The 28,000-nt window shown below is 38.5% G+C and overlaps 1 protein-coding gene and 1 long non-coding RNA gene across 2 annotated transcripts; both read right to left on the minus strand.

Annotated features, from left to right (window-relative positions):
* Positions 1-1,601: 1,601 nt before the first annotated feature.
* On the minus strand, positions 1,602-3,480 carry LOC113040433 (uncharacterized). Its single transcript, XR_003275227.1, has 3 exons — positions 3,172-3,480; positions 2,496-2,603; positions 1,602-1,960 (listed from the first exon to the last, which is right to left on the minus strand). It is a non-coding gene; the product is annotated as an uncharacterized LOC113040433 (long non-coding RNA).
* A 10,351-nt stretch (positions 3,481-13,831) lies between these two features.
* On the minus strand, positions 13,832-27,984 carry LOC113040432 (zinc finger protein 14-like). Its single transcript, XM_026198781.1, has 3 exons — positions 27,813-27,984; positions 17,326-18,636; positions 13,832-14,406 (listed from the first exon to the last, which is right to left on the minus strand). The coding sequence occupies exons 2-3, from the start codon at positions 18,620-18,622 to the stop codon at positions 14,366-14,368; spliced, it is 1,338 nt and encodes a 445-aa protein (XP_026054566.1). The 5' UTR covers positions 18,623-18,636; positions 27,813-27,984; the 3' UTR covers positions 13,832-14,365.
* Positions 27,985-28,000: the final 16 nt, after the last annotated feature.

A 28,000-nucleotide genomic window follows, 5' to 3' on the forward strand; every position in this document is an offset into this window, starting at 1 on the left:
TGCAACACCGACAACTGCTTTATTATTTAAACAAGGTTGTGAAGAAGTTGACTGTTTAAAGCAGGGGTTCTCAACTCTGGCCCTAGAGATACACTTTCCTGCAGAGTTTAGCTCCAACCTTCATCAAACACACCTGACTCTATCTTTCTATTAGGACAGGGGTGCCCAAATTCAGTCCTGGAGGGCCAGTGTCCTGCAGAGTTCAGATACAACATGCCTCAACACACCTGAAGCAAAGTTTCTAATGGGATTAGTAAGAGCTTGACTAGTTTGTTCAGGTGTGTCAGATTGGGGTTGAAGCAAAACTCTGCAGGAACGAGCAAATGTGGGAGTATTGTGCACTTAATTAGATGTATTCTAGCAAACAAGGTTTAACGAATCTCACACCTAACATACAATATTATGGTCAATTCACACTTCTGTCCAGGTTGTCACAACATTTCTTGTTTATCCGTCTTCAAAACTGTGTACAAAAGTACATTCAAAGTGCTCAGTGCTTTTCTATAATCTCTGTCTGGTTTTCTCGTTATGTTGGAGCCCTTTGTAGGTTGCTGTATACCAAGTGTCCTCCACACAGAGTTAAACGAGATGCAGCTGAGGCTCTCTGTCAGAGGAGAAACTGTGCACACCTGTGTTGGAGGAGCTATCCCTGGTCCTGAACATCACAGGGTGGCACTGATGGAGCTATGCCTGGTCCTGAACATCACAGGGTGGCACTGATGGAGCTGTCCCTGGTCCTGAACATCACAGGGTGGAACCGATGGAGCTGTCCCTGGTCCTGAACATCACAGGGTGGAACTGATGGAGCTGTCCCTGGTCCTGAACATCACAGGGTGGAACCGATGGAGCTGTCCCTGGTCCTGAACATCACAGGGTGGCACTGATGCTGCTGAACATGGTGCTGAACGCCACCTGATTACTTACGGTCACCACAATAATTCATATACAATGTCAGGTTTATTAGAAATAAATTACAACAGAGGTGAAATGCAGAATAGAGAGAATAATATAGCAATCTTAATCCTCATATGCTGGCATTACAGAATGATTTGAAGTCAAAGCCGTCTTAAAAAAACTGATAAATAATACATACATAACACACACAGATGTGTCATTTGAGTTGATTTACTGAAATAAATGAACTTTCAAGTGAATTAAGTCCCCCATTACTAAAATTTTACGATAGACGATAGACCACAGCACAGAGTATTGAGGAGTTCAACTGAAACAACTCAAAACTAGCATAATGTGTAGTGTGCAGAGTCCGACAATTCAAGCTTATTTTAAAATATTGTTCAAACCACCAGAGGCCCGTGGGGAATTAAAAACACAGTTATACGGTAGCAACTCAGAAAGTAAACTTAGTATCACTAGTATGTAACCCGGTCTCTGTAAAAAATTAAATGTTCAAATTCTGAGAATCAATTAGATCCTTTAAGATTAAATGTTTGCTTGCAGGTGACCGCACATTAGTCTCAGCAAATTCAAACTCTGTGGAAACTTCCAGCTCAACCGAGTACATTTCCCAAGGGGAAAAAGTTTATTACACATGAGCAAAGCTTTGGGAGACGCCTCAACTCTGAGTTTGTTGAACCTCCTTTCTGGAATACACCTGTAAAGATAAACTAGTTATTGTGATTGTTTATTTGATGACTTCGTAGAGAAAACAACTGAGTGAAACTCTTCCCACATGCAGAGCAGTGATACGGTTTCTCTCCAGAGTCCTCTCGTGTGATTTCAGGTCTCCTGACTGACTAAATCTCTTGTCGCAGTGTGAACACTTGTAAGGTTTCTCTCCAGTGTGGATCTCATGTGAACACTGAGGTTGTGTTTGTATGTCAAACTCTTTCCTCACTGAGAGCAGGTAAAACTTTCTTGTTTCTTCTCTTCAGTAAAGAAACTCTTTCAGTCTCTGTGAGAGATTTTTCTCCAGTTTTGACATGTTTCTTCTCGATCAGATCTAAAATTAAAGTAAAAATTTTTTTACTTACATTATAAATAATTTTTTCCTAAGTTTTAGAAATATGATGCAAAAGTTGACTATGGCTACAGAACATTATAATAATTTTCACAGACTTTTACAAAATGATTCAATGATCTATACCCCCCCCCCCCCAAAAAAAAAAAACAGATATAAATCCAGTGTTTCTGTATTGATATCTATATGATGTTTGATTAACTACAAAAATGTAATATCATATTATAAATACAATATTAATACCAATAATCTATACTAAAAATGTATTAGATAATTAATAACTGTTTTAAACTAATTCATTAACTGACCAATATTTTTCACTTAACCACACTCAGGATATAATTTGAACATTAGCGTTTCAGTGGCTATTCTGTACGCTGAGAGAGAAAGTATGGCCTATATTATTTATTGATGAAACTTATTATTATATTATTATTCATATAAACCCTAAATCTGTTGAACTGCTGATAACTTTGTTCTTCAGCCTCATTACTGAAGGATGAAGAGTAAACACAACCTGTTTGTTCTTCAGTTCTAGATCTCTCATGTTCTCTCTGTTCTTCAGTAAACTCTGTCTCTGCAGATTTATCTTCTTCATGATGCTTTGATGTAATTTTTTTGTGAGCTGAAAACACATATAATTAAAAGATACCAAATATAAACAATCTAAGAGTTTAGAAAGTGAAAGAATAAACATAGAAATATAATTTTACAAATTTGCAAGGTACAAATAAAGGACCAATTAAATGAGTTGAGCTGAATGTGTTTTAGTTTTGTGTTTTATATGAAACATGGTTTATCACAGACTAATGAATAAATGCTGTTGTGATAGTTTTATCTTGTAATGTCACAATAACTGATAACCGTGTTGTTTTCTGATCTTGACAGTAATAAAATGATCTTAATGTGTCAATGAACAGATCTGAAGTCATCAGTGTAATGAATGAGGTGAAAACAGGATCTATTATCATGAAATAAAGAGGATTTTGATCAGCTGATAATATTGATGAGTCTCAGACTATAAACACTCATTAAACAAGACATTCAGGATCAGCAGCAGATCAGCTCACTTTATTCTGACTGTTTGCTGAGAGAAACTGATTCAGATCTGATCATTTCCCTCACATGCTCGTCGTCTGCTGTGAGAAATGTTTTAGTCATCAGACGCAGAAAGAAAACAAATCAGAGATTACCTCTTTGAATGTTGCTTAAATAACGGTTAAGTGTCCTTTACAATAATGTAAACACGTGAAGAATCGCGAACTGTTCGCCTCACGAGACTCGCCGCTGGCTGTTGTTGTGAGCGCGCGGGTGATGACGTCATCGCCGCGACGCGAGGCGAAATCTTCATTTATTTATTTTTAACTTCAGTTGGCATCCATAGTGTTGCATTACGGCCATCTGCTGTAGGCTATCACTTTAACTTACTATATATTAATTAAATTCGTCCTTGCAATCCAGTCCTCCTCCTATTTAACACATATCCGTCATTGGTCATTATTTGCAAATGTTTCTATATTTTCTTTAGAGCTGGGTCCGAGTCCACCTTTGTCGAGTACGAGTCAAGACCAAGTCCACAAACATCGAGTCCAAGTCCGAGTCCGAGTCCAAAAGGGGCCGAGTTGGACTCAAGTCCGAGTTCTTAAAGGCCGAGTCCGAGTCGAGTCCGCCCGAGTCCAGAAAGTAATTAAATTAAAAAAGATTATAAATTGGTATTGTACATTTTTACATTCTATTAATATTTTAACCTTTCAACCCATTAAACCAATGGCAATATAAAAATGTAATAAAAAAATACCACTGTTACATCTAGTCATTGCCATTGAAGATTTTTATCTTATGTCAACAGAACTAGTTTCCTATCAAAAAAGGTTTCAAAGGTTTTTTGTATTACAAGTGCATGAAAATACAAATGAACCTATTTTATTATTGTATCACACTATATTGTCCTCCAGTTAAAGATGACATTTCAGTTATTTAATGCCTCTCCCCCACATTTGACAGAGGTAAAGTGCAGCCAATGAGGAGATCCTTAATGATGACATTATGAATTTCTTGTTGTCTTGGAGACCTTGCATCATAAAGTTGCATTGCTTGTTCAGGTCTGGTCTTGCAAATCCTGCAATGCTGAGCTGTGCAGCATCTGTTGGTTGCTGCTGTTGTCTTTGGTACTCGGTTGCATCGGTTTTCGGATCACCAGTACACTGAATCGAAAACCGTTTCTTTCGGAGGCGTCCGATTTGAGAACCGATGAACTGATGATACTGCGCATGCGTGTAATTTTTCAAGTATTTTGTTAAACATCGGAAAGTGTGATAAAACTATAAATATATATATATATATATATATATATATATATATATACGTTTTTTTTTTTTAAGATAGGGGCTACATGTTTCTAATCTGTATATTGTAGATTATGTATGGGCCAAAGGGGTTTTCAGGGAAGTTGGACAATAATTAAGACTCTAAAGACTCCATGTTTAATATGAATAAGGGATGATTTATGAAATATCTGTACTGTATTTATAGTTAATGATGACATTCACAAACTGAGTTTGTAGTAAACAGAACATGAACACGAGTAGAGCAGCTGATTGATACTGAACTGCAGCATGTGCCGGTGTCCTGACATTTTATCCTACCCTGTCAGATTTTCCTACCCGGGTTTTGAGCGATTCTCGTTCTCGAGTCAAGAACCGGTTGTATCAGTTTTCAGATCATCAGTAAACTGAACCGAAAACCGTTTCTATCGGACGCGTCCGATTCGAGAACCGAGGAGCTGATGATACTGCGCATTCGTGATTCAGCATGAAGATTGACTCACACAGCGCGTCTGAACCGAACTGATTCTTTTGGTGATTGATTCTGTACTGATTCTGTGCTAATGTTATGAGTGCGGGTAAACCAAGGGCTTGAATGAAGTGCAATCTGACGAAACGTAAGTTCATTTAATAACAAATGCATCGCAATGGATTATGTATCCGGTGAACTGTTTTTTTTTCCAACTGGTTTATTGAATCAAACCGTCCGAAAGAACCGGTTCGCGGAAAAGAATCGAACTTCCCATCACTAATCCACACTGATATCCAGTGAGGGGTCCATGTGTTTCGTCTGCAAGCGTGAGACTTCTGCCTGCCGGTGTGGTGCAGTAAAATGACAGAAGGGGAGACATTCATTAATTTATCATTTAAATTTTATGCTGGTTTTGTTGTTACACATGACGTGGACTCGACTGTACTCGGAATATTTTCCGAGTCCAAAATGTTCAAGTCCGTGTCAAGTCCGAGTACAAATTCACCCGAGTGCGTGACAAGTCCGAGTTCATTCAAAATTGGACTCGAGTCCGGACTCGAGTCCGAGTCCAAGTTCGAGTACCCCAACTCTAATTTTTTTTACATGATACTCTACTGTAGCGGATTCTTGATCTCTTGAATTGTTCTATATATTTCTTACAAAAGATGTCTTGAATGTTTCCTCCTCCTGACATCATCACTTAAGTCCTGTCTGGTGTTTTCCTCTAACATGAAGAGTTTTGTTTAGCTTGCCATGTCCAATCCTCAGTCTATTTATGACTTGTTCCTTTCTTTTATTTCCTTCTTATTTTCCATATATCTTGTATCATGTACAGATGTCTCCCTTTGATTTAACTACCCCACTGCTGCTTCAGATGCAGAAAGAACATTTTCCACACTTCTTTCAGAGAAGGACAAATATACACTTCTTTATCAGACAGAGATTTTGGAAAATCTGTTTGTGGAGCTCAGTTTTGATCAGTTATTTAAAACAGCTGGCTTTTATCATCTTAAACGAATTTTAAAAAATCATTAAGAAGGCCTTTGTCTCAAACTATATTCAATAATTGTAGCGATTCTCATTTGCTAGGCCTAAATGCTTGCTTTTCACATGCACTGCGATCTCTGTATAGGGAGAGCGGGGTCGAAAGTAACGTGGGACGAAAGTAACAAAGCGATTTTCTCAGAGCCTCTTATTGCATTTGCATTCCAAGCTATGACAGCATGTTCAACACGCAACCCTTGATGGAGCTGAGAAATAGCACATGATTTTGTCATCGTTTCCCAGAGTTAGGTCCGTAAAACTGTTTTCGAGTACAAAAAGTAAATTATTGAAGCGGTAACGATTGTTACTTTTGTCCCGCTACAGTTACTGTCACAGTGTCTGGGTTGTGTTCCCTGGGAATCCACTAGATGTCCTCCGTCCCCACGGTGTCTGTCACTTTATGAACCACTTCCTCACGTCTCTGCTTAATTATTGCACCCAGCTGTCACTAGTTACCAATCATTACACTCAATCAATGTCCCATTAGCGTTTGTCTCTCCTTGTGTATTTAACCCGGTCTGTCTTAGAATGTGTCATGGAGTCCTTGTGAATTCATGTCCGTCAATCAGTCTTGCCCTTGCCTTGTGTTCGTGTTTTGTTTTCATGTTTTGATTGTGTTTGGTATTGACCCCTGCCTGGACTGTTTATGCTTTTTGGATTACCCCTCAAATAAAGACGTACTCGCAATTGGTTCTCTCTCCGTGTTTCCTTGTATCACCGGTCGTGACAGTTACAAGAAGTATTTATTTTGTTTCGGTGCATGTTATACTGTAAATTTCTGTGTCTTGCATCATTTATTAAAATGTTTATGTCATATTATACCAAAAGAATATGTCTGAGTGAGGGTCAGACAGACAGACAGAGGTCTGGTTTTATCCAGATGTTTATGAGAGGGCTTTTCTGGACAGAGAGGAACATCACTCTCTGGACAGCTGCTAAATCACATTTACCTTAGTTATTTACATTTACATTTACATTTATTCATTTAGCTGACGCTTTTATCCAAAGCGACTTACAATTGCTATATATGTCAGAGGTCGCATGCCTCTGGAGCAACTAGGGGTTAAGTGTCTTGCTCAGGGACACATTGGTGTCTCACAGTGGATTCGAACCCAGGTCTCTCCGACCAATGGCATGCGTCTTATCCACTGCGCCATCACCACCCCTGTTATATTTAGGTTTTAGGCATACTTTACCTTTGAAACCTCCACCTAAGAATTTGCAGTGTTTCCAGATGTTTTAATGCACATTTTGAATTGATGCATAAAAATCAGAATCAGAATCGGAATCAGAATCAGAAAGATTCATGAACATTTAACTGTTCATGAGGTAGATTGCCTGGGGGAAGAAACTGTTTTTGTGCCTTGCTGTTCTGGTATTTGCGGCTCTGAGACGCCGGCCAGATGGCAAAAGTTAAAAAATGGGGTGACTTGGATGTGAGGGATCCAGAGTGATTTTATGAGCCCTTTTCCTCACTCTGGATGTATACAGTTCTTGAAGGGTGGGCAGGGGAGCACCAATAATCCTTTCAGCAGTCCGAACAGTTCTCTGTAGTCTTCTGATGTCTGATTTTGTTGCTGAACCAAACCAGACAGTTATAGAAGTACACAGGACAGACTCAATGACGGCCGAGTAGAACTGTTTCAGCAACTCCTGTGGCAAGTTAAACTTCCTCAGCTGGCGAAGGAAGTACAACCTTTGTTGGGCCTTTTTTACAATGGAGTCAATGTGATTGTCCCACTTCAGGTCCTGAGAGATGGTGGTTCCCAGGAATCTGAATGACTCCACTGCAGTCACAGGGCTGTTCATGATGGTGAGTGGGGAAAGTGCAGGTGGGTTTCTCCTAAAGTCCACGATCATCTCCACTGTTTTGAGCGTGTTCAGCTCCAGGTTGTTAAGACTGCACCAGACAGCCAGCTGCTCAACCTCTTTGATCTCTTTGTTCAGTGTGTTCCTGGCCTGATTGTACAAGACCCTGTCCCCATTTCTATAGGCATCCTCTTTGGCCTGACGAAGATGTCTGAGTTTTACTGTAAACCATGGCTTATCGTTGTTGAATGTTAAATACATCCTGGTAGGAATGCATATATCCTCACAGAAACTAATATAGGATGTTACGGTCTCTGTGAGTTCGTCCAGATCGGTGGTAGCAGCTTCAAAAACACTCCAATCAGTGAGGTCAAAACAAGATTGTAAATCCTGCTCTGTTTCGCTGGTCCATCTCTTCACAGTCCTTACTACAGGTTTAGCAGATTTAAGTTTTTGCTTGTAGGATGGTATAAGATGAACCAGACAGTGATCAGAACGTCCCAAAGCAGCTCGTGGAACAGAGTGATATGCGTCCTTTATTGTGGTGTAACAGTGATCCAATACATTACTGTCTCTGGTGGGACATGTAACATGCTGTCTGTATTTTGGCAGTTCACGGGAGAGATTGGCTTTGTTAAAGTCCCCAAGAATGATTAAAACAGAGTCCGGTTGTTGTTGTTCTGTGTCTGTGATCTGATCAGCGAGTTTCTGTAAAGCTGAGCTCACGTGCGCTTGTGGATGGATGTAAACACTAACCAGAATGAATGAGTGAAACTCCCGCGGCGAATAGAACAGCTTGCAGTTGACAAACTGCATTTCTAGATCAGGACAGCACATCTTCTTAAACACAGTTCCATCTCTACACCACCGCTCATTGATGTAAAAGCATGTCCCGCCGCCGTGCGATTTCCCAGTTGATTCTGATTCGCGATCCGCTCTAAACAGCTGAAAGTCCGGCAGATGGAGCGCGCTGTCCGGTATGCCGTCATTCAGCCAGGTTTCCGTGAAACACAGAGCAGCAGAGTGAGATAAATCCTTATTTGTCCGAGAGAGCAGAAGGAGTTCGTCCGTTTTGTTGGGTAGAGAGCGGAGATTTGCCAGATGGATGCTAGGCAACGGCGTTCGAAATCCGCGCTTCCTGAGTCTGACGAGCGTTCCCGCTCGCTTCCCCCGTCTGCGCGTCCTGAAGCGCTTGATCAGTGCCGCCGCTCCTCCGATAACAACGTTCAGTAAAACGTCTGAATAATTTAAATCCGGTAAAAGATCTTGTGGTGTGTTCTGCCGAATGTTCAACAGTTCATCCCTGGTGAAACTGATAGTGTTTGTTAAACAAAAAACAGGAAAAACGAACAAAAACAGTACAAACACTGGAGAGCCAAGCACTGAAGCAGCCATGCGCGGCGCCATCGAGTACTCAACTGGAAAAACAACTGGATGGAAACATGAATAGGCCTATTACATTATGTTTAGAATTTATGTAATTAAATTTTTATTTTGTTCATTCTGTTGAAAAATGTTTTATAAAAATACACTGAAATAAAAATATGTTTTAAAAAAAACAAGTTTGTACAATCGGGTTTTGAGACATTTGATGAAACTTAAATTTAAAAGGAAAATATGAAAATGTAATTTAAATGTTTTTTTTTTTTTTTTTGCAAAGATAAAAGACAAAATATGTTTGTAGTTACATATTAACAAGGTCATAGTCAGGTATACTCAATAAAAAATAAGACTAACAGAAAAAAATCTAGCTTATATTGTTGTGTTACTTTTGACCCACCTGTGTGTTCCTTTCGTCCCAACCGATGGGGTCAAAAGTAACAATGTGCAACTTAAGTTCAAAGTGAAATTATACTGAAGTCTTTCTACATTTCTACAAAACACCACCTGGTATTGATAGATCACACTTCCTAGTTACTGGCCACAGCAGAAATATATATCTGTCTATAACATTATCTTTTAAAATTATTTTTTTCTGAAAAATGGTACTTTCGCCCCTGCTCTCCACTAATGTTTAGAAACTGCGGAATACACACAAAAATGCATTAATTAAAAGCTCATTTGTTCCGGATTTGTGTAATAGCATGATTTTTTTATGTTTATTATACATTAAAATGAACTGCCAGAGATCTTAGTGCAGGTGGAAAACAGCAGAACTCTTTGGAATAAATCATGTGAAAAACCCAGCCCAGCCAAATACATTAGGCTACATGTATTTTTATTAGTTATGATAAATTTTAAATTGTAATAATTTAAATACAAATACAAATTATTATTATTATTAACGTTTATTATATTTTAATTATTAATAATTATTATAATTATTGTGAAGTGAAAGTGAAGTTACTGAAGTTAAGAATCTGGGTAACTAAACCGCTTCTTGTTCTCAGTAACTTTCATAGTAAAGTAAAATGATTTTTAAAACGTTTATTAACTTCACCGGACTCATTGACTAAATTCCCGTCTCCTCTGCTAATCTCAATATGATTCTGAAGTCACCACCTGTCTGCTCTCTTTCCTCGTTTCCTTCTCCACCACCATTGACTCCTAAAAATAAAGGTGCTTAAAAGGTTCTTCAGAGCGATGCAATAGAAGCAACACTTCTTCCATTCACTCTTCTTTCTCATTTTAGTAAAGCCTCTCTGCTAATAGACAATCACGCCTTTACCTCGGGATCATCTGACAGATCAAACTGCTTGGACTGATGTCCCAATAAACTGTTGACCATATAACAAAAACTAAACCAACTGTCAAAGTGGTGTTGGTTACATTGAAGTCAATCATTCTGGCTGCAGTTCAGCTCATAAGCCCCGCCCTCTGCGTGAATGGAGTGAGAGGCAAGATACGCATTAAAACTAATGGGACATTTCTATTTTATTTTCTGTCATTTTAGGTAGTTATTTTCCCACTGATGTACGTTCAAGTGTTCATAGGTTTTGTTTTACTGGAATTCTAAACATGGAGTCTGACGTCATGATTGACAGCTGTGATTTCCCCAGTGTCTCTAAAGGCCTGAATACTCTACATCACAGTTAAAATCTGCTAAAATCTTTTAAAACACCCCAAAATTGGGGCAAAGGAAAACTAAGCATAATACATTACACGACCGAGGATCATACACTACCAGACCTTAAAGTTGGTCCCGTCTCAACAAACTAGGAGACGCATGACAAATTAAAACAAAATCCCTCTGGTTCACAGACAAGGTTTAAGACTAGTCCCAGACTACAATGTCCTTCTGAGCTGTTTCAGCTGATATAAACTTGCACTGACTGATCTTAAAACCTATCAGTGCCTTTGTTTTGTCTCAAGATGCACACCAGTAATGTGGGCATGTTAATTTAAATTACTTAAATGTCCTAATTGAACTGTGGCCTAATCCTGTCTAAGTCTAAGTCCTGTCGGTGAAACTGTGCCTGCTTTCTAAAATCAGCTGAAAATATCAAACATGTTTGATATCCTCCGAGTCGATACAATCAATGTCTGAAGATAAAAGTCGGAGTCCATGTGACCAAAAAAAAAAAAAAGTCTGTGTGACCATCAAACACTTTGTGATTTTCTATGGAATTTGTCAACTCAAATCTGCAGACTTTCAGCAAGTTTAGTGTCGACCTCTCCAGACCGAAAATCATCAGAAAACCAACAGAAAATTGTGTAGTGTACTCCAGGCTTATTAACTTTTCCATAACTGTCTGCCCAAGAATCAATTAATAGTTTGTGGCTTTTAGATGTTACAAGAAATCTAGCAGAATTATCAAAAAAATCAAAAACAGATAATAAAAGCTGTAGTTATGAAGTTTTAAATTTTTTGAGAAGTAAATAAAAAAGTGTCCACTTGGACGTGGTTGTGTACAAGAGGTAAAGACGATATAAATACTGCTCGTTTGGTGTCTTAGGTCATCAATGTGTACTTACGATGGGGAATTGTTTAATTTGGACTCCTCTGTGCCTGCTCTTTGAGTTGGTGACCATAGACCTGCATTATATGAGTCACAGACAAGAACGGTTTGACCTAAAAATATCATAATGGGAACGACTGCAGAAACAAAGACACCTACATCTTGGATGCCCTTGAGGTAAGCTGAAACATACCACATTTTTATTTGAAAGTGAACTATGCCTTTAAATGAGCGAAATATCATAACTGCTGGACTCACCTCAGAAGGAACAAGGAAGGATACTAGTGGTGACGTAATGACAGCGATGCGAGAATAACGCCTTATCAAAACAGTTTTTGTTTTTTTTTGCCCCAAGAGATGTTAATTATAACTTATCCTTAAAATATGTTATATGCTTTCACACAAATACAAAATGTATAAATATGTTGTGCATATTTGTTTCCCACATTTACCCAATTGTGAATTAAAAGTCCTTAGTGTTATTACTTAACTTGCTAATTAAAAAGATTGAAATTTTGCCTATCAAAACACGCCAAAATCTAGCTAAAACAGCAAGCATAGTAGCTCATGACTTTCAGAAGTACCCAATATTATCATCAGTTTCATAAAGTAGACTAGACAATAAAACTGGACGATAAAAGTGTGTGATAAAATGAGTTTAATACATGATTTAATACACAACTTTATAGAGAAGAGAAGCAAACAAATGCACTGTTGCAAAGCTACATTATACATTTACCAAAAAAGTACACTTTTATATATATATATATATATATATATATATATATATATATATATATATAAGAAAGTTATTAAACTAAAGAGTTAAACAAATCAAAAAGTAAAACAAAATCATAAAGCATAATGACATGGATTATGAAGCACTATAATATACAAGAAAATATTAAGATGATGTTCTTTGGGGAGAAACTGATCTGAATCTGACAGTAAAAAAAACAGAGAAATGTGAAAAGAAAGGATATAAAAGTGAACCCTGGTGTAACAGTGAAACCAGGCAATTTCTACTCAAAATTGTGATCATTTTTATGTATAAAATAATTTATCTCAACAGGAACAAAAATGTAGGCAATAGTACTAAAGTTGTCCACCAGAGAGAGCCACAAGATAACAAAACCCTCAGTTTAAAATCTGTGTCAATCATTTGACAGACTTGTAGGAGATAAAACTACATGATAGTATATAGTTCATTATCATCACGTTTATCAAGTCGAAGAAAATTAAATAATCTGTAGTCGTGAAAATGGAATTTACAGTATAACGAAGATGTCACAAATCGTGCATGTATGGATGCTCATACATATCTAAACATGTATGCTAAATATCTGATGTATGGATAAAGCAAAAGCAGATATGTGTCTGAGTATTAAAGCACAAAGAGACTGCTATATAAATAATCTGCTTGTTTCTGCATGTCTCTGAATGGTGCCGTTTTATTTACTACACACTGAAGTTTGTATGATGCTAATAGTGTTTTAAATGTCTACATAATCATGAACATTAGCAGGGCTGAGAGAAAACTTAAACATTTCCTAGTTTTATTGAAGAAAATCCATTGTAAAATCCATTCTGCAACTCAAAGGTCCGCTACAACCAGTCGAAATAAAAGTTTGATTTAAATTGAAATTATGACAGAAATATAAAATTATATCAACACCAATAATATTAATCTTTATAATTATTTATTTAAACATTATTAAGGAATATCGTATTTGTCCATGTTTTATCTTAATATACTTCTGTTGTGCAGAACTTTGCCAAAAATAAAAGTTCTTACATTTTCATTTAATATAATTTTTAAAAATGTATTAAAATGTTAAAGTGTTATATGCCAACATACAGTCAAACCTAAATTTATTCAGACACCTTTAGCATTTCTCACATTATCACAGTTTACTCGCTACAGTCTAGGAAAATTGTAATAAAATATGACAAGAACTTAAGAGTTAAACTGTGTCAGGAAAAAATCATGTGTCAAATACATTTTCTGGTAACAATTTTTTAAAATCAGTTTTACTGGTAATTTATGGTACATATTAATGGCTCAAGGAGGTGAAATTGATCAAATAATACATTGTTTTATATATATATATATATATAAAATGTAACCGTAAAGTATTTTTCAAGTGTCTTGATTATATTCACTAAAACTTAATTTCTCAGCTTCGGTTATGATTACTCATGTGCATATTTGAAATGTATAAGTAAATGTACAACTTTTTCTGCACCATCACAATCAGACCTGGGTCTCATCTGTGTCAGGCAGTAAGATTTTATCAATCAAGACATTTAAAACATAACAAAGTCTAAAAAGCAATCGTATCAGGTAATGGCTTTCGGATAAACCCAAAATTATTAAATTAATAATAATACTGATTAAACTATTGTCGCAAGTAGCATCATTAGACATTAAAAATGGTCAATAAACGTTGATAAAATACATGATTATTTAATACATGATTACTTGAAAATTTGTGAGAAAATTATTGATTTACAACCAAACCAAGTGCATCACAAATGGTCGAGCATTTATAAGATTATAAGATTAACAATTAAACAAACACCAGATCAATGTATTTCCTAAAACTAAGATGGACACTTCTTCATGTCACTTTTTTGTCCACACGACTAAAAAGTCCACTTTTTCATAAATGGAGTAAAAAAAAAAAATCTAACTTGAAATTATAAAGCATAATGAGAGATTATATTATGAAGCAAATTGAGAAACAAGAATAAAACAATTAGATGATGTTCTTTTGGGAAGCAACTATCTATGAGTTGATCTGAATCTCTTGAAAAGTCTTGAAGTCTTGAACTTTATTCACCGTGACAACTTTGGACTTTTCTTTCTTGTACACATATCTGAAAAAAAAAAAACAATTACTATATGTTACTGTATTATCTTCACTAGCCTACTACTAATCAATCATTAGTTTTGGCACTGCAAACAATAAAAGTAAACAATTAAGCTGTTTCACTTCAAACTGCATTTTGAGTTCAGTGTGCCATCACTCATTGTGGCTTTCAGACACAAACTCAGATTTATTCTAGGGCTGGTAATTTTTTATTTTTTTTAATCTAATTAATTACATGATGTGGTGATTAATTAATCTAATGAACCGCACATCAAATTTGGAGAAATTACTCACAAAAGATCATTTAAAGTCGTTGTTGTGTAAAGCATCAGGCATTATAAAAAGTAGATTCAGCAAGAAATATTTTGTTTGATTATGCTCTTTTGGACCATGTGAGAAAATGGTGACCGAATTGTCATTTTTGGCAGGGTGAACTATAACATTAATCATTTATTTTCTTAATTTTATTATTATTACTATGGAAATATGAAATTATTTCTTTAATGAAATGGTGAAATAATAAACTAAAACTGCGTAGGTGGAGGTAATGTCTTCATGATTAAGTCATCGAGTCATTTATTCATTCATTTGGTTTGTATAAATGGCTGATTCATTCAAGAGTGAAGTAAAGGGTTCTTTATGAATGGTTCATTGAATCATTAGGTTTGTTCGACTTGAAGAGGATCATCACCATCAGACCGACCGGTGTGTGTGACATCATCATCATCACCATCAGACCGACCGGTGTGTGACATCATCATCATCACCATCAGACCGACCGGTGTGTGTGACATCATCATCATCACCATCAGACCGACCGGTGGTTGACATCATCATCACCACCATCAGACCGACCGGTGTGTGACATCATCATCATCATCACCATCAGACCGACCGGTGTGTGTGACATCATCATCATCATCATCAGACCGACCGGTGTGTGACATCATCATCACCATCAGACCGACCGGTGTGTGACATCATCATCATCACCATCAGACCGACCGGTGTGTGACATCATCATCACCATCAGAACGACCGGTGTGTGACATCATCACCATCAGAACGACCGGTGTGTGACATCATCATCATCACCATCACCATCAGACCGACCGGTGTGTATGACATCATCATCATCACCATCAGACCGACCGGTGTGTGTGACATCATCACCATCACCATCAGACCGACCGGTGTGTGTGACATCATCATCATCACCATCAGACCGACCGGTGTGTGACATCATCATCATCACCATCAGACCGACCGGTGTGTGACATCATCATCATCACCATCAGACCGACCGGTGTGTGACATCATCATCACCATCAAATTTGGAGAAATTACTCACAAAAGATCATTTAAAGTCGTTGTTGTGTAAAGCATCAGGCATTATAAAAAGTAGGTTTTTAACGAAATAGGATATCAAATACCACTGCCTCCTTTTGTTTTCATTTAAGCATAATAACAACTGCAGAAATGTACTTAGTTCAGGGATATGTGTAACGTTATATACAGCCATTACAATGAAACGAAATATTATATAAATTTGCCTTTTTTATTTTCATTTTAACATATAGATAATTTGAATACAGACAAAAGAAAACCTGTTAGATTTACCCCGCAGCTGAATTATATTTTATGTTTAACCACTAAAGACACATCAGAGCCAGCGGCACATATCAGAAGGTCTAGCTGAGTTGAGGCTGCTTCTCGGCGGATAGATGATCACTGATCTCCCGCTGATCGAGTGGAGCTCACCGTATCAGAGATCGGTGAAACACATTTTTAAATAGGTGCTGTTTTTATAAATAAACAACAGATTTGAGTTTTAAACAACTATATTCTCGCCTGAAATACTTTAAAAATTACGTTTCATGACACAACAGTAATATTTTGAAAATGTTGATCCGAATAAATGGTGGTTGAACTCAACCAATGCTGCGTGTACTCAACCAATCAGAATGATTAGCGCCAAAGTCCCGCCCCCAAAAGTTTCGGAACTTTGAAAAAGTACCACCTCGCCAGCAGGGACTTTCTGAGGGGCATTTTTTTACCCAGAACGTTATTTAGTTCCTGGTTCCTGCGGTGGAAACACACCAAGTACCAGGCCAAAGTCCCTAGTTCCTGGGTAAAGTTCCTGCGGTGGAAACGCGGCTTAACAGTAATATTTTGAAAATGTTGATCCGAATAAATGGTGGTTGAACTCAACCAATGCTGCGTGGACTCAACCAATCAGAATGATTAGTGCCAAAGTCCCGACCCCGAAAGTTCCGGAACTTTGAAAAAGTACCACCTCGCCAGCAGGGACTTTCTGAGGGGCATTTTTTTTACCCAGAACTTTATTTAGTTCCTGGTTCCTGCGGTGGAAACACACCAAGTACCAGGCCAAAGTCCCTAGTTCCTGGGTAAAGTTCCTGCGGTGGAAACGCGGCTATAGAAATTATTTGGTGCATCATACAGATGAAGATGCGACAAGACAGCAGAGCAACTAGAAGTCTGTATTAGACAAGAATGGGACAACATTCCTATTCCTAAACTTGAGCAATTTGTCTCCTCAGTCACCAGACGTTTGCAGACTGTTATAAAAAGAAGAGGGGATGCCAAACAGTGGTAAACATGGCCTTGTCCCAACTTTTTTGAGATGTGTTGATGCCATGAAATTTTAAATCAACTTATTTTCCCCTTAAAATAATAGATTTTCTCTGAGTATATTTTGACTAACTTACATTAAACCCCTCTGATTGGTCAGTGCTTTAAACAAACATGTCTGTCATTGGCTACAAAACTCAACACTGCAAAAACATGGTGTAAATAGATACATTTGCCTTTGTAATTAGAAACCATTGCCTGCTTTTTAGCGGGAACAGAATACAGACTGACGAGTCAAAAGTAAAGCATTAAGTTGAATATTAACTCTACTTACTATGATTTCGGGCTGTGGATGATTTTTTATGTCTCTGTAGAGAAGATGATTCAGTGTAGCTCTTCCCACATTGATCACATGTGTATGGTTTCTCTCCAGTATGAGTCCTTTCATGTTTTTTCAGATTTGATGAAGAACTGAATCTCTTGTCGCAATGTGAACACATGTAAGGTTTCTCTCCAGTGTGAGTTCTCTGGTGCATTTTCAAATGCTCATTTGTAAAAAAAGTCTTCTCACACTCAAAGCACATATAAGCTTTTTTGGCAGTATGTCTTTTCTGATGTGTTTTTAAACTTTTCAGCAGTGGAAGACTCTTTCCACACAAAGAACATGAATACAGACGTTTCTTCTTTGTATGAAGTGTCAGGTGAATCTTTAGGTCCGAAGACCTTACAAATCCTTTGCCACACTGATCACATGTGTACGGTTTTTCCCCAGAGTGGATGTTCATGTGCTCTTTAAGGCTGCGTTTTATTATGAAACTCTTCCCACACAGATCACATGTAAACGGTTTCTCTCCAGTGTGGATGTGCATGTGCAACTTATGGTTTGTTGATTGTGTGAAACTCTTCCCACACAGATCACATGTGAATGGTTTCTCTCCAGTGTGGGTCCTCTCATGCGTTTTCAGATGTGCTGATAAACGGTATCTCTTGTCACAGTGTGAACACTTGTAAGGTTTCTCTCCGGTGTGAGTCCTCTCATGTGTTTTCAGATTTGCTGTCTGAACGAATCTCTTGTCACAGTGTGAACACTTGTATGGTTTCTCTCCAGTGTGGATCCTCTGGTGTGTTTTCAGATGTCCTGAACAACTGAATGTCTTGTCACAGTGTGAACACTTGTAAGGTTTCTCTCCGGTGTGAGTCCTCTCATGTGTTTTCAGATTTGCTCTCTGAACAAATCTCTTGTCACAGTGTGAACACTTGTATGGTTTCTCTCCAGTGTGGGTCCTCTCATGTGTTTTCAGTTGTCCTAAACAAATGAATGTCTTGTCACAGTATGAACACTTGTATGGTTTCTCTCCAGTGTGGGTCCTCTCATGTGTTTTCAGAGTTGCTGTCTGAATGAATCTCTTGTCACAGTGTGAACACTTGTATGGTTTCTCTCCAGTGTGGGTCCTCTCATGTGTTTTCAGTTGTCCTGAACAAATTAATCTCTTGTCACAATATGAACACTTGTATGGTTTCTCTCCAGTGTGGGTCCTCTCATGTGTTTTCAGAGTTGCTCTATGAACAAATCTCCTATCGCAGTGTGAACACATGTAAGGTTTCCCTCCAGTGTGGGTCCTCTTGTGCATTTTCAATTCTACAGCTGTAATAAATTTGATAGAAAAAAAAGAGTTTGATGTTATCATGATCTACAGTGCATAATATCATCCAAAGATTCAAAGAATCTGGAGCAAATGTATTGTTTTTTTAATCTGCCCTGTGTCTGAGCAATCACGCAGTCTCTGGGTTTTGTTTCCAGAAGATAGACTTTATTTCAGAGAGAAACAAAGCCAAGATCCTCTTTGTGAGAAGATCTCCCGAATGCTAGGTAGCATCTCATTATATAGTATATATATAATATACTATACAGGGCGTTACCAAATAGTCAGACTTTTCCTTATGCTTGCAATTTTGATACCTCCCTAGGGACTTGCTATGGTAAAGAAAAGAGGCCCATTGCATGTTTTTCCAGATGTTTCCTATCTGTGGTGGTCAGGATGTTTTTTGCAGACATAGACACATTCCTTTCACACAAAGGCTATATGATTATAATGGAATAAGACACATATGCATATATGCGACTAGATTCATCTTGATTATACTTGATTGAGTAAAATCTTATTAATACAAATATTCCACAAAATCACTGTGCGTAAGGGTCAAGGCCGGAAAACCATACTGGATGCCCATGATCTTCAGGCCCTTAGACAGCACTGCATCACATACAGGAATGATACTGTATTGGTAACGCTGTTTTATTTACATGTCTGTGAAGAGAGGTGACAGAGACCAAGATGGCAGAGAACGCACCATGTATATTTTCTTTATTTTACAAAAGCACATTATTTTGCTGTTGTTATGACTATACATACCCAGACCCTTTCGAGTTTGAAATGATACCTTATTCTTATCTGTACGATCAAAAATGAAGGAGTATTTACAACCCCAAATTAGAAAAAGTTGGGACAGTATGGAAAACGCAAATAAAAAAAAGAAAGTAGTGATTTCTAAATTTACTTAGACTTGAATTTCATTGCAGACAATATGAACACAAAATATTTCATGTTTTGTCTGGTCAACTTCATGTCATTTGTAAATATGCATCCTTTCCTGTCATTCAGACCTGCAACACATTTAAAAAAAAGTTGGGACAGGAGCAATTTAGGGCTAGTAATGAGGTAAAATGGTTAAATAATGATGTGATTTGAAACAGGTCATGTCAACAGGTGATTGTAATTATGATTTAGTATAAAAGCAGCAAGCAAGAAAGGTCTAATCCCTTAGGAGCAACGATGGGCCGAGGATCGCCAGTTTGCCAACAAATACGTGAAATGTTTAAAAACAATGTTCCTCAAAGAAAGATAGGAAGAGATTTGGATATTTCACATTCAACAGTGCATAACATAATTAAAAGATTCAAGGAATCTGGAGGAATTTCAGTGCGTAAAGGACAAGGGCGCAAGCCTAACCTGAAGAACCGTGATCTCCGATCCCTCAGGCGGCACTGCATCAAGAATCGTCATTCATCTAGAAGCGATATCACCACATGGGCTCAGGACTACTTTGGCAAACCTTTGTCAAGTACCACAATACGTAGTTACATCCACAAATGCCAATTAAAACTGTACCGTGCCAAAAGGAAGCCCTATGTTAACCAGAAGCGCCGTCGACTTCTCTGGGCTCGGAGGCATCTGGGATGGACCATCACACAGTGGAAACGTGTACTGTGGTCAGATGAATCAGTATTTCAGGTATTTTTTGGGAGATATGGACGCCGTGTGCTCTGGACCAAAGAAGAAAAGGATCATCTAGACTGTTACCAGCAACAAGTCCCAAAGCCAGGATCGGTCATGGTATGGGGTTGTGTCAGTGCCCTTGGCAAAGGTAACTTGCACTTCTGTGAAGGCATTAATGCTGAAAAACAGTCGAGCAACATAGAAGGACAGCAGCTTGTGAGTGTTTTGTCTTGTTTTCTCATCAGACTAGTGTGTGATCATCATTGCTAGGAAAGTTTTTGTTTTGGTTTAAATTGTGTGTCTTACCGTGGTTAATACGTGCTGAAAGTGGCGCTTGGTTTTGCGTGGGACTGCCTGGTTTCGATCTGCTAAATAGTAAGGCGTGTCCAGCTGACTTCAGTTAATCAGGCTAATACAAAGCACTAGGTTTCACCGCGGCACCGGTCGCGGCAACCCTCGTGTGAACCCTCCTCGTGTGAAGACCGACGAGTGTAAAGACAATCGACCGAGCAAGGACACCGACGGGGCACTTGAGTATTGCTTTTCTCTTTATTTACTTTTTGTATAGCCTCTCAAATATCTTACACTTGTAGTCACTATGTGCTTTCAGATCTCTACTATCACTACTAACACTCGGAGAGCACGCTATGTACGTCGCAGGAAGGCCTGTCTGACAAACCTACGCCATGTCCCTCTGACCTCTACTACTATGCTCTCTATTCCAGTTGGTCTCTGGAACTGCCAGTCTGCAGTTAACAAAGCAGACTTCATTTCTTCTATTGCTACCCATTTCGATCTCAACCTCATGGCACTGACAGAGACTTGGATCAAACCTAAAGATGCTGCCACCCCTGCAGCCCTCTCTACTAATTTCACTTGTTCCCACACTCCTCGTACAACTGGGAGGGGTGGAGGTACGGGTCTCCTTATATCCAAAGAATGGAAATTTGAACTTCAGCCATCACCTACAGGTACTGGTTCATTTGAATCACATGCCATTACTGTAACCCACCCTGTTAAAATCCACTTTGTGGTCCTTTATCGTCCTCCAGGTCAACTGGGAAACTTCTTGGAGGAGTTGGATGTGCTGCTATCAAGCTTTCCTGAAGATGGTACTCCTCTGGTACTGCTTGGCGACTTCAACATCCACTTAGATAAACCCCAGGCTGCTGACTTCAAAACTCTGCTCACCTCATTTGATCTCAAGCTAATGTCCACTACAGCGACTCACAAATCGGGCAAACCAACTTGACCTCATCTACACGCGTGGTTGCTCTGTGGACACCTCTTCAGTTGCTCCACTGCACACCTCTGATCACTTCCTCATTACTGCTAACCTAGCACTTACTCCTGAAGTGGCACACACTCCAACGCAGGTCACCTTTCGACGGAACTTACGCTCACACTCTCCATCTCGCCTATCTGCTGTGTTTTCATCCTTTCTTCCACCATTCTCTCAGTTTTCTGCTCTGGACACGAACAGTGCTACGGACACTCTTTGCTCCACTTTAACATCTTGCTTGGACAACTTTTGCCCACTGTTGTCTAGACCAGCACGCACTGCCCCATCTGCCCCCTGGCTGTCCGCGGTTCTCCGTGAACATCGCTCTAAACTCTTCCAGAGAGGAAATGGCAGAAATCAAAAAACTCTACGGACCTCAGTGTGTATCAATCACTCCTCTCTTCCTTCTCTGCAAAGGTCTTAACAGCTAAAACATCCTACTACCACAACAAAATTAACAGCTGCTGTGACGCTCGGACGCTATTCAAGACTTTCTCTTCTCTTCTTAATCCGCCGCCTCCACCTCCTCCATCGACTCTTACAGCGGACGACTTTGCAACTTTCTTCACAAATAAGACGAGATCCATCAGTGAACAATTCTCCACACCACAGACTGAGGAAAACTTCACAATGACTGATGCACACTCTTTATCCTCCTTCTCCCCACTCTCAGAGATGGACGTCTCCAAAATTCTCCTGTCCAATCATCCTACTACTTGTCCACTTGATCCTATCCCCACTCACCTCCTTCAAGCGATCTCTTCTTCAGTCATACCTTCACTTACTCACATTATCAACTCCTCTCTTCAATCTGGAACATTTCCCTTAGCATTCAAACAGGCTCGGGTAAGCCCACTGCTCAAGAAACCATCTCTAAATCCAGCGCTTCTTGAAAACTACAGACCGGTATCCCTTCTTCCATTCATTGCAAAGACACTTGAGCGGGCTGTGTTCAACCAGCTTTCTATGTTCCTTGGACAGAACAACCTCCTGGACAGCAACCAATCTGGCTTCAAAAGATGCCACTCAAATGAGACTGCTCTGCTCTTGGTTACTGAAGCCCTGCGACTAGCAAGAGCAGCTTCAAAATCCTCGGTACTCATCTTACTGGACCTGTCTGCTGCTTTTGACACTATTAATCACCAGATTCTCCTGTCCACCCTCAGAAAGATGGGGATCTCTGGAACTGCTCTCCTGTGGGTTAAGTCCTACCTCTCTGACAGATCCTTCAGTGTGTCTTGGAGGGGTGATGTTTCAAAGTCACACCACCTTGCTACTGGGGTTCCTCAGGGCTCAGTACTTGGACCACTTCTCTTCTCCATATACATGACATCTTTAGGATCTGTCATTCAGAAGCATGGCTTTTCTTATCACTGCTATGCTGATGACACCCAACTCTACTTCTCATTCCAGCCTGATGACCCGACGGTAGCTGCTCGCATTTCAGCCTGTCTGAGTGACATTTCCCGCTGGACGAATGACCATCACCATCACCTTCAGCTTAACCTTACAAAGACTGAACTACTGGTGATTCCAGCTAACCCATTGATTCATCACAACTTCTCTATACAGCTGGGCTCGTCAACCATAACTCCTTCGAGGACAGCCAGAAACCTAGGAGTTGTGATGGATCATCAGTTAAGCTTCACTGACCACATTGCTACAACAACCCGGTCCTGCAGGTTTGCCTTATACAACATTAGGAAGATTAGACCCTTCCTGTCGGAGCAAGCAACCCAACTTCTTGTCCAAGCTCTTGTTCTCTCCAGACTGGACTATTGTAATGCTCTCCTGGCGGGCCTTCCTGCATGTACTGTCAAGCCTCTGCAAATGATCCAGAATGCAGCAGCGAGGGTTGTCTTCAATGAGCCAAAAAAAGCTCATGTTACTCCCCTCCTCATCAGGTTACACTGGCTACCAGTAGCTGCTCGCATCAAATTCAAGGTACTGATGCTTGCCTACAAGACAACCACTGGCACGGCACCAACTTACCTAAACTCACTGGTTAAATCCTATGTGCCCTCCAGAAGCTTGCGTTCTGCAAGTGAACAACGCCTTGTGGTGCCATCCCAAAGAAATTCAAAATCACTCTCACGGACCTTTTCCTGGACTGTGCCCAGCTGTTGGAATGACCTCCCAATCTCAATTCGTACAGCGGAGTCTTTACTCACTTTCAAGAAACATCTAAAGACTCATCTTTTTCGCCTGCACTTAACCTACTAACACCAGTACTTTTCCTTTTCTTGTCTTTTTCATTTAATAAAAAAAAAAAAAAAGAAAAGAAAATTATATACACCTGGCTATGCGTTCTATACTAGACTAACTGAGACTTGTCATGGCACTTGTATTCTGTTGTTGTTCTCTTGTTGACCTGACTGCTTCTATTGTTCTCATTTGTAAGTCGCTTTGGATAAAAGCGTCTGCTAAATGATTAAATGTAAAATGTAAATGTGAAAAGTACATAGAGATTTTGGAGCATAATATGCTGCCTTCACGAAGACATCTTTTCCAGGGACGTCCATGCATATTTCAACAAGACAATGCAAGACCACATTCTGCACACATTACAAAGTCCTGGCTGCGGAGGAAGAGGGTACGGGTACTTGACTAACCTGCCTGCAGTCCCCACCTGTCTCCAATAGAGAATGTGTGGCAACGAAGACCCTGTACCCAGTCCCTAAACGTCTTTTAAGTGTTGTGAAAAGTAGTCCTGAGCCCATGTGGTGATATCGCTTCTAGATGAATGACGATTCTTGATGCAGTGCCGCCTGAGGGATCGGAGATCACGGTTCTTCAGCTTAGGCTTGCGCCCTTGTCCTTTACGCACTGAAATTCCTCCAGATTCCTTGAATCTTTTAATTATGTTATGCACTGTTGAATGTGAAATATCCAAATCTCTTCCTATCTTTCTTTGAGGAACATTGTTTTTAAACATTTCACGTATTTGTTGGCAAACTGGCGATCCTCGGCCCATCTTTGCTCCTAAAGGATTAGACCTTTCTTGCTTGCTGCTTTTATACTAAATCATAATTACAATCACCTGTTGACATGACCTGTTTCAAATCACATCATTATTTAACCATTTTACCTCATTACTAGCCCTAAATTGCTCCTGTCCCAACTTTTTTTTAAATGTGTTGCAGGTCTGAATGACAGGAAAGGATGCATATTTACAAATGACATGAAGTTGACCAGACAAAACATGAAATATTTTGTGTTCATATTGTCTGCAATGAAATACAAGTCAAGTAAATTTAGAAGTCACTTTTTTTTGCATTTTCCATACTGTCCCAACTTTTTCTGATTTGGGGTTGTACTTCTGTTTATGCCGTTGTTTCATCCCACTGTAAAATGTGTCAACACTTCCTAGGCTCACATTGTCTATGCACAGCCCCATCACAGACAAGCAGCATGGCAGAAAGAGTGAAGGATGTAGTTTATTCATTGCATCTTATAAGGTTGCAAAAGTTAGATTCCCAGTGAAATGCTCTCCAACAGCAAATGCAATGAGTTAGCTTCTTTCATTTCTGAGAAGATCAATAATATCAGAAAGGTGATCAGCACACAATATATTTCTTAAGTCTGGCTGATATTTAATTCCGATATCAATAAGAACACCATTATAAAAAGCCTTGTAAAACTGCCAAGAATGCCTACAACAGATGTCTTTTACATTCTCCTTTTATTTGTGTTTAGCCTTCATACACACAAGAAATGTGAAATCACTGTCAAATCACCATCATCAGACTCACATAAGTAATATTCATATCTTTAACTTCAAACTATAGGCAAGCATACACTACCAGCCACAGTTTTTGAACAGTAAGATTTTTAATGTCTTTAAAGAATTCTCTTCTGCTCAGCAAGAAGTTTTAAATATTGATAATCAGCAAATCGGCATATTAGATCATGTGACACTGAAAACTGGAATAATGATGCTGAAAATTCAGCTTTGATCACAGGATTTATTCACATTTAAAAATGTAAAATATTTCAAAATTTTAGTAACGGCTGTAATCAAAGCAGCTCCGCTCACGAACGCTTCTTCATTAGATAAAATCAAAATCAAAATTTTCTGAAGACAGTCCTTTCTATTCAGAGATAAACTTATATAAAGCACCTGCGACGTTTTGATTTTGTAACGTTCAGTGCTCATGTCTATTCAACGAAGTCAAACGCCACAAATAAATCTATTTATGGAGAAACACTGGTAATTTATATCTTAATTTTGTAAATGTCTTTAGAAATCATATCACCGTTATTTATTCATTTATTTTTGTGCTTAACTCTTTTTATCTTTAATTCAACAAAACAACATCAATTCAAAGAAACAAAGGAGGGAAGGGGGAGCAACAGCCAAATCAATAATTTTACAGTCTGTAAATCAAAGAAGTAAACTGTCATATTAGCAGAAACCATGAAAAATACAGCTCCAGGTGACCCACGACAGACACCAAAAGTTTCTCCTCCATCATTGCAGTCTCTGGACTTGCTAAACAATGTTAAACTTTTGTCACCACATCGGAAGGCCCGCCTTGCCATTCATTCGATTGGACAATGGGGAAAAAAACGTGAATGACGTCAGGCGCCTTTCCATTCAGAGTTGCTTTTTTTTTTCAACTTGAGGCACTCAGAGCACTCCTCCAATAACACAGGTCACCCAGATTCATAAACAGCATGCAAAGTGCTTACTGCCAACAGAAATTAATTAAAAAAAGCTGCGCTTCTGTGACACACTGGTCACAGAGGGGAAACATGCTTGAAATAATTCAGTAATAGTCTGCAGCATCTTCACACACAGATGTGATATGCCTCTGTAAATAAATACTATTTAAATTCACTTCTTGCACACTTTAATCCTCTTTGTATGTAACATGGAATTGGAATCAATATCCTGATGTCCACTGCAGGACACTTACATTGGAATAGAACAAAAGTCCTATGTGATAACAGATGCATAATAAATATGCAGAGCGGGGTGGGGAACCGCTGCTTTAGATTAAATATTTATTATTTATTTAGAAGCCCAAACTGAGCAAAAATAGCAACTTGGTGCATTTAATTAAATTCATGCAAACTATAACATTATGCAATTGGTATGCCCACAAAGATTTCAAGATGAACAAATAAATGTTTCTCAAAACACTGTTGTATCATTATTTATCATTTTAACACAATTCTTGCTAATTTTGATCATGTTGTAGGATCGATTTTCTTTTGTTCAAATTGACAATTAAGAATCCTTAGAAATGAATGTATTAAATATGATTTATATGAGTTATTTAGGATTAAGAGGATGACATTTAATTTTATCTTTTAATTTCTTTAGTGTGCTCTTAAACACAACCTGTTTGTTCTTCAGTGTGTTTGGTTCTGCAGGGTTCTGGATCTCTCATGTTTTCTCTGTCTTTCAATAAACTCTGTCTTCACTTGATGAGAATATTCCGGCATTTATAGGAGTTCTGAGACTTAGAAATATAATTATAATTCTGTCAAAAAATGCTGGACTCGGCAGCAGAGTTTTAACTTTTTGTGCAGACATTAGTTTGCTTATTTGGCAGTTATACTGGCATAGTAATAGTAGGTGTCTGTGGTAAAAAAATAAAAATAAATATATATATATATACTTTAAAAAGGCACCATTAGAGTCCGAGCAGAGTAAAATAAATGTTAAAAACGTCTCACTCTCTCTCTCTTAGTAAGTGAAAAACAATCAATCTCTCTCTCTCTCTCTCTCTCTCTCTCTCTCTGTGTGTGTGTGTGTGTGTGTGTGTGTGTGTGTAGTATATATATATATATATATATATATATATATATATATATATATATATATATATATATATATAGATAGAGAGAGAGAGAGAGAGAGAGAGAGTATTGTTTTTCAATCACTAATTACATGGATAAAACAAACTGCAACTAATCATTTAGTTTTTTTTTCTGCTCAATTTCTGCCTGCCATTAACCATATAGGATATAACTGAATATTTTCATATCTATGAAAGCACGAAGAAACACGCACATCTTCATCACTCTAAAAGATTAACACAAACTTTAGAGAAACACACACAATGGTTCGTGTCCGCATGACTTTAGTTCCCTGTGATGTTCCTTTCCTGTCGCCAGAACAGGCGCGTAAATAGTGTTCTATCCGATGAAAACAGTTTAGAAAGAACCCCGTAGGATGTTGATTAAACAAACCGTGTAAAATGTTTTTTAAGGATGTGTAAACAAGAGATATATCTGGACTGCTCGACTCACCTCAGAAGACACAGCAAGCGCACGCTGGTGTCCGGTTCATGAACGAATCGTTTGATTTAACCGGTTCTTCTCAGTGAGTCGGTTGAACCAGTTCATCGAATCGAACGGAATCGTTTGAAACGGTTCGCTTCTCAAATAAATTGAGTTAATCCACAAATAACATCTTCTTCTTCTTTGACGTTTAATGG

This window comes from Carassius auratus, chromosome 22 (assembly GCF_003368295.1).
Source record: "Carassius auratus strain Wakin chromosome 22, ASM336829v1, whole genome shotgun sequence".
NCBI classification, from domain to species: Eukaryota; Metazoa; Chordata; class Actinopteri; order Cypriniformes; family Cyprinidae; genus Carassius; species Carassius auratus.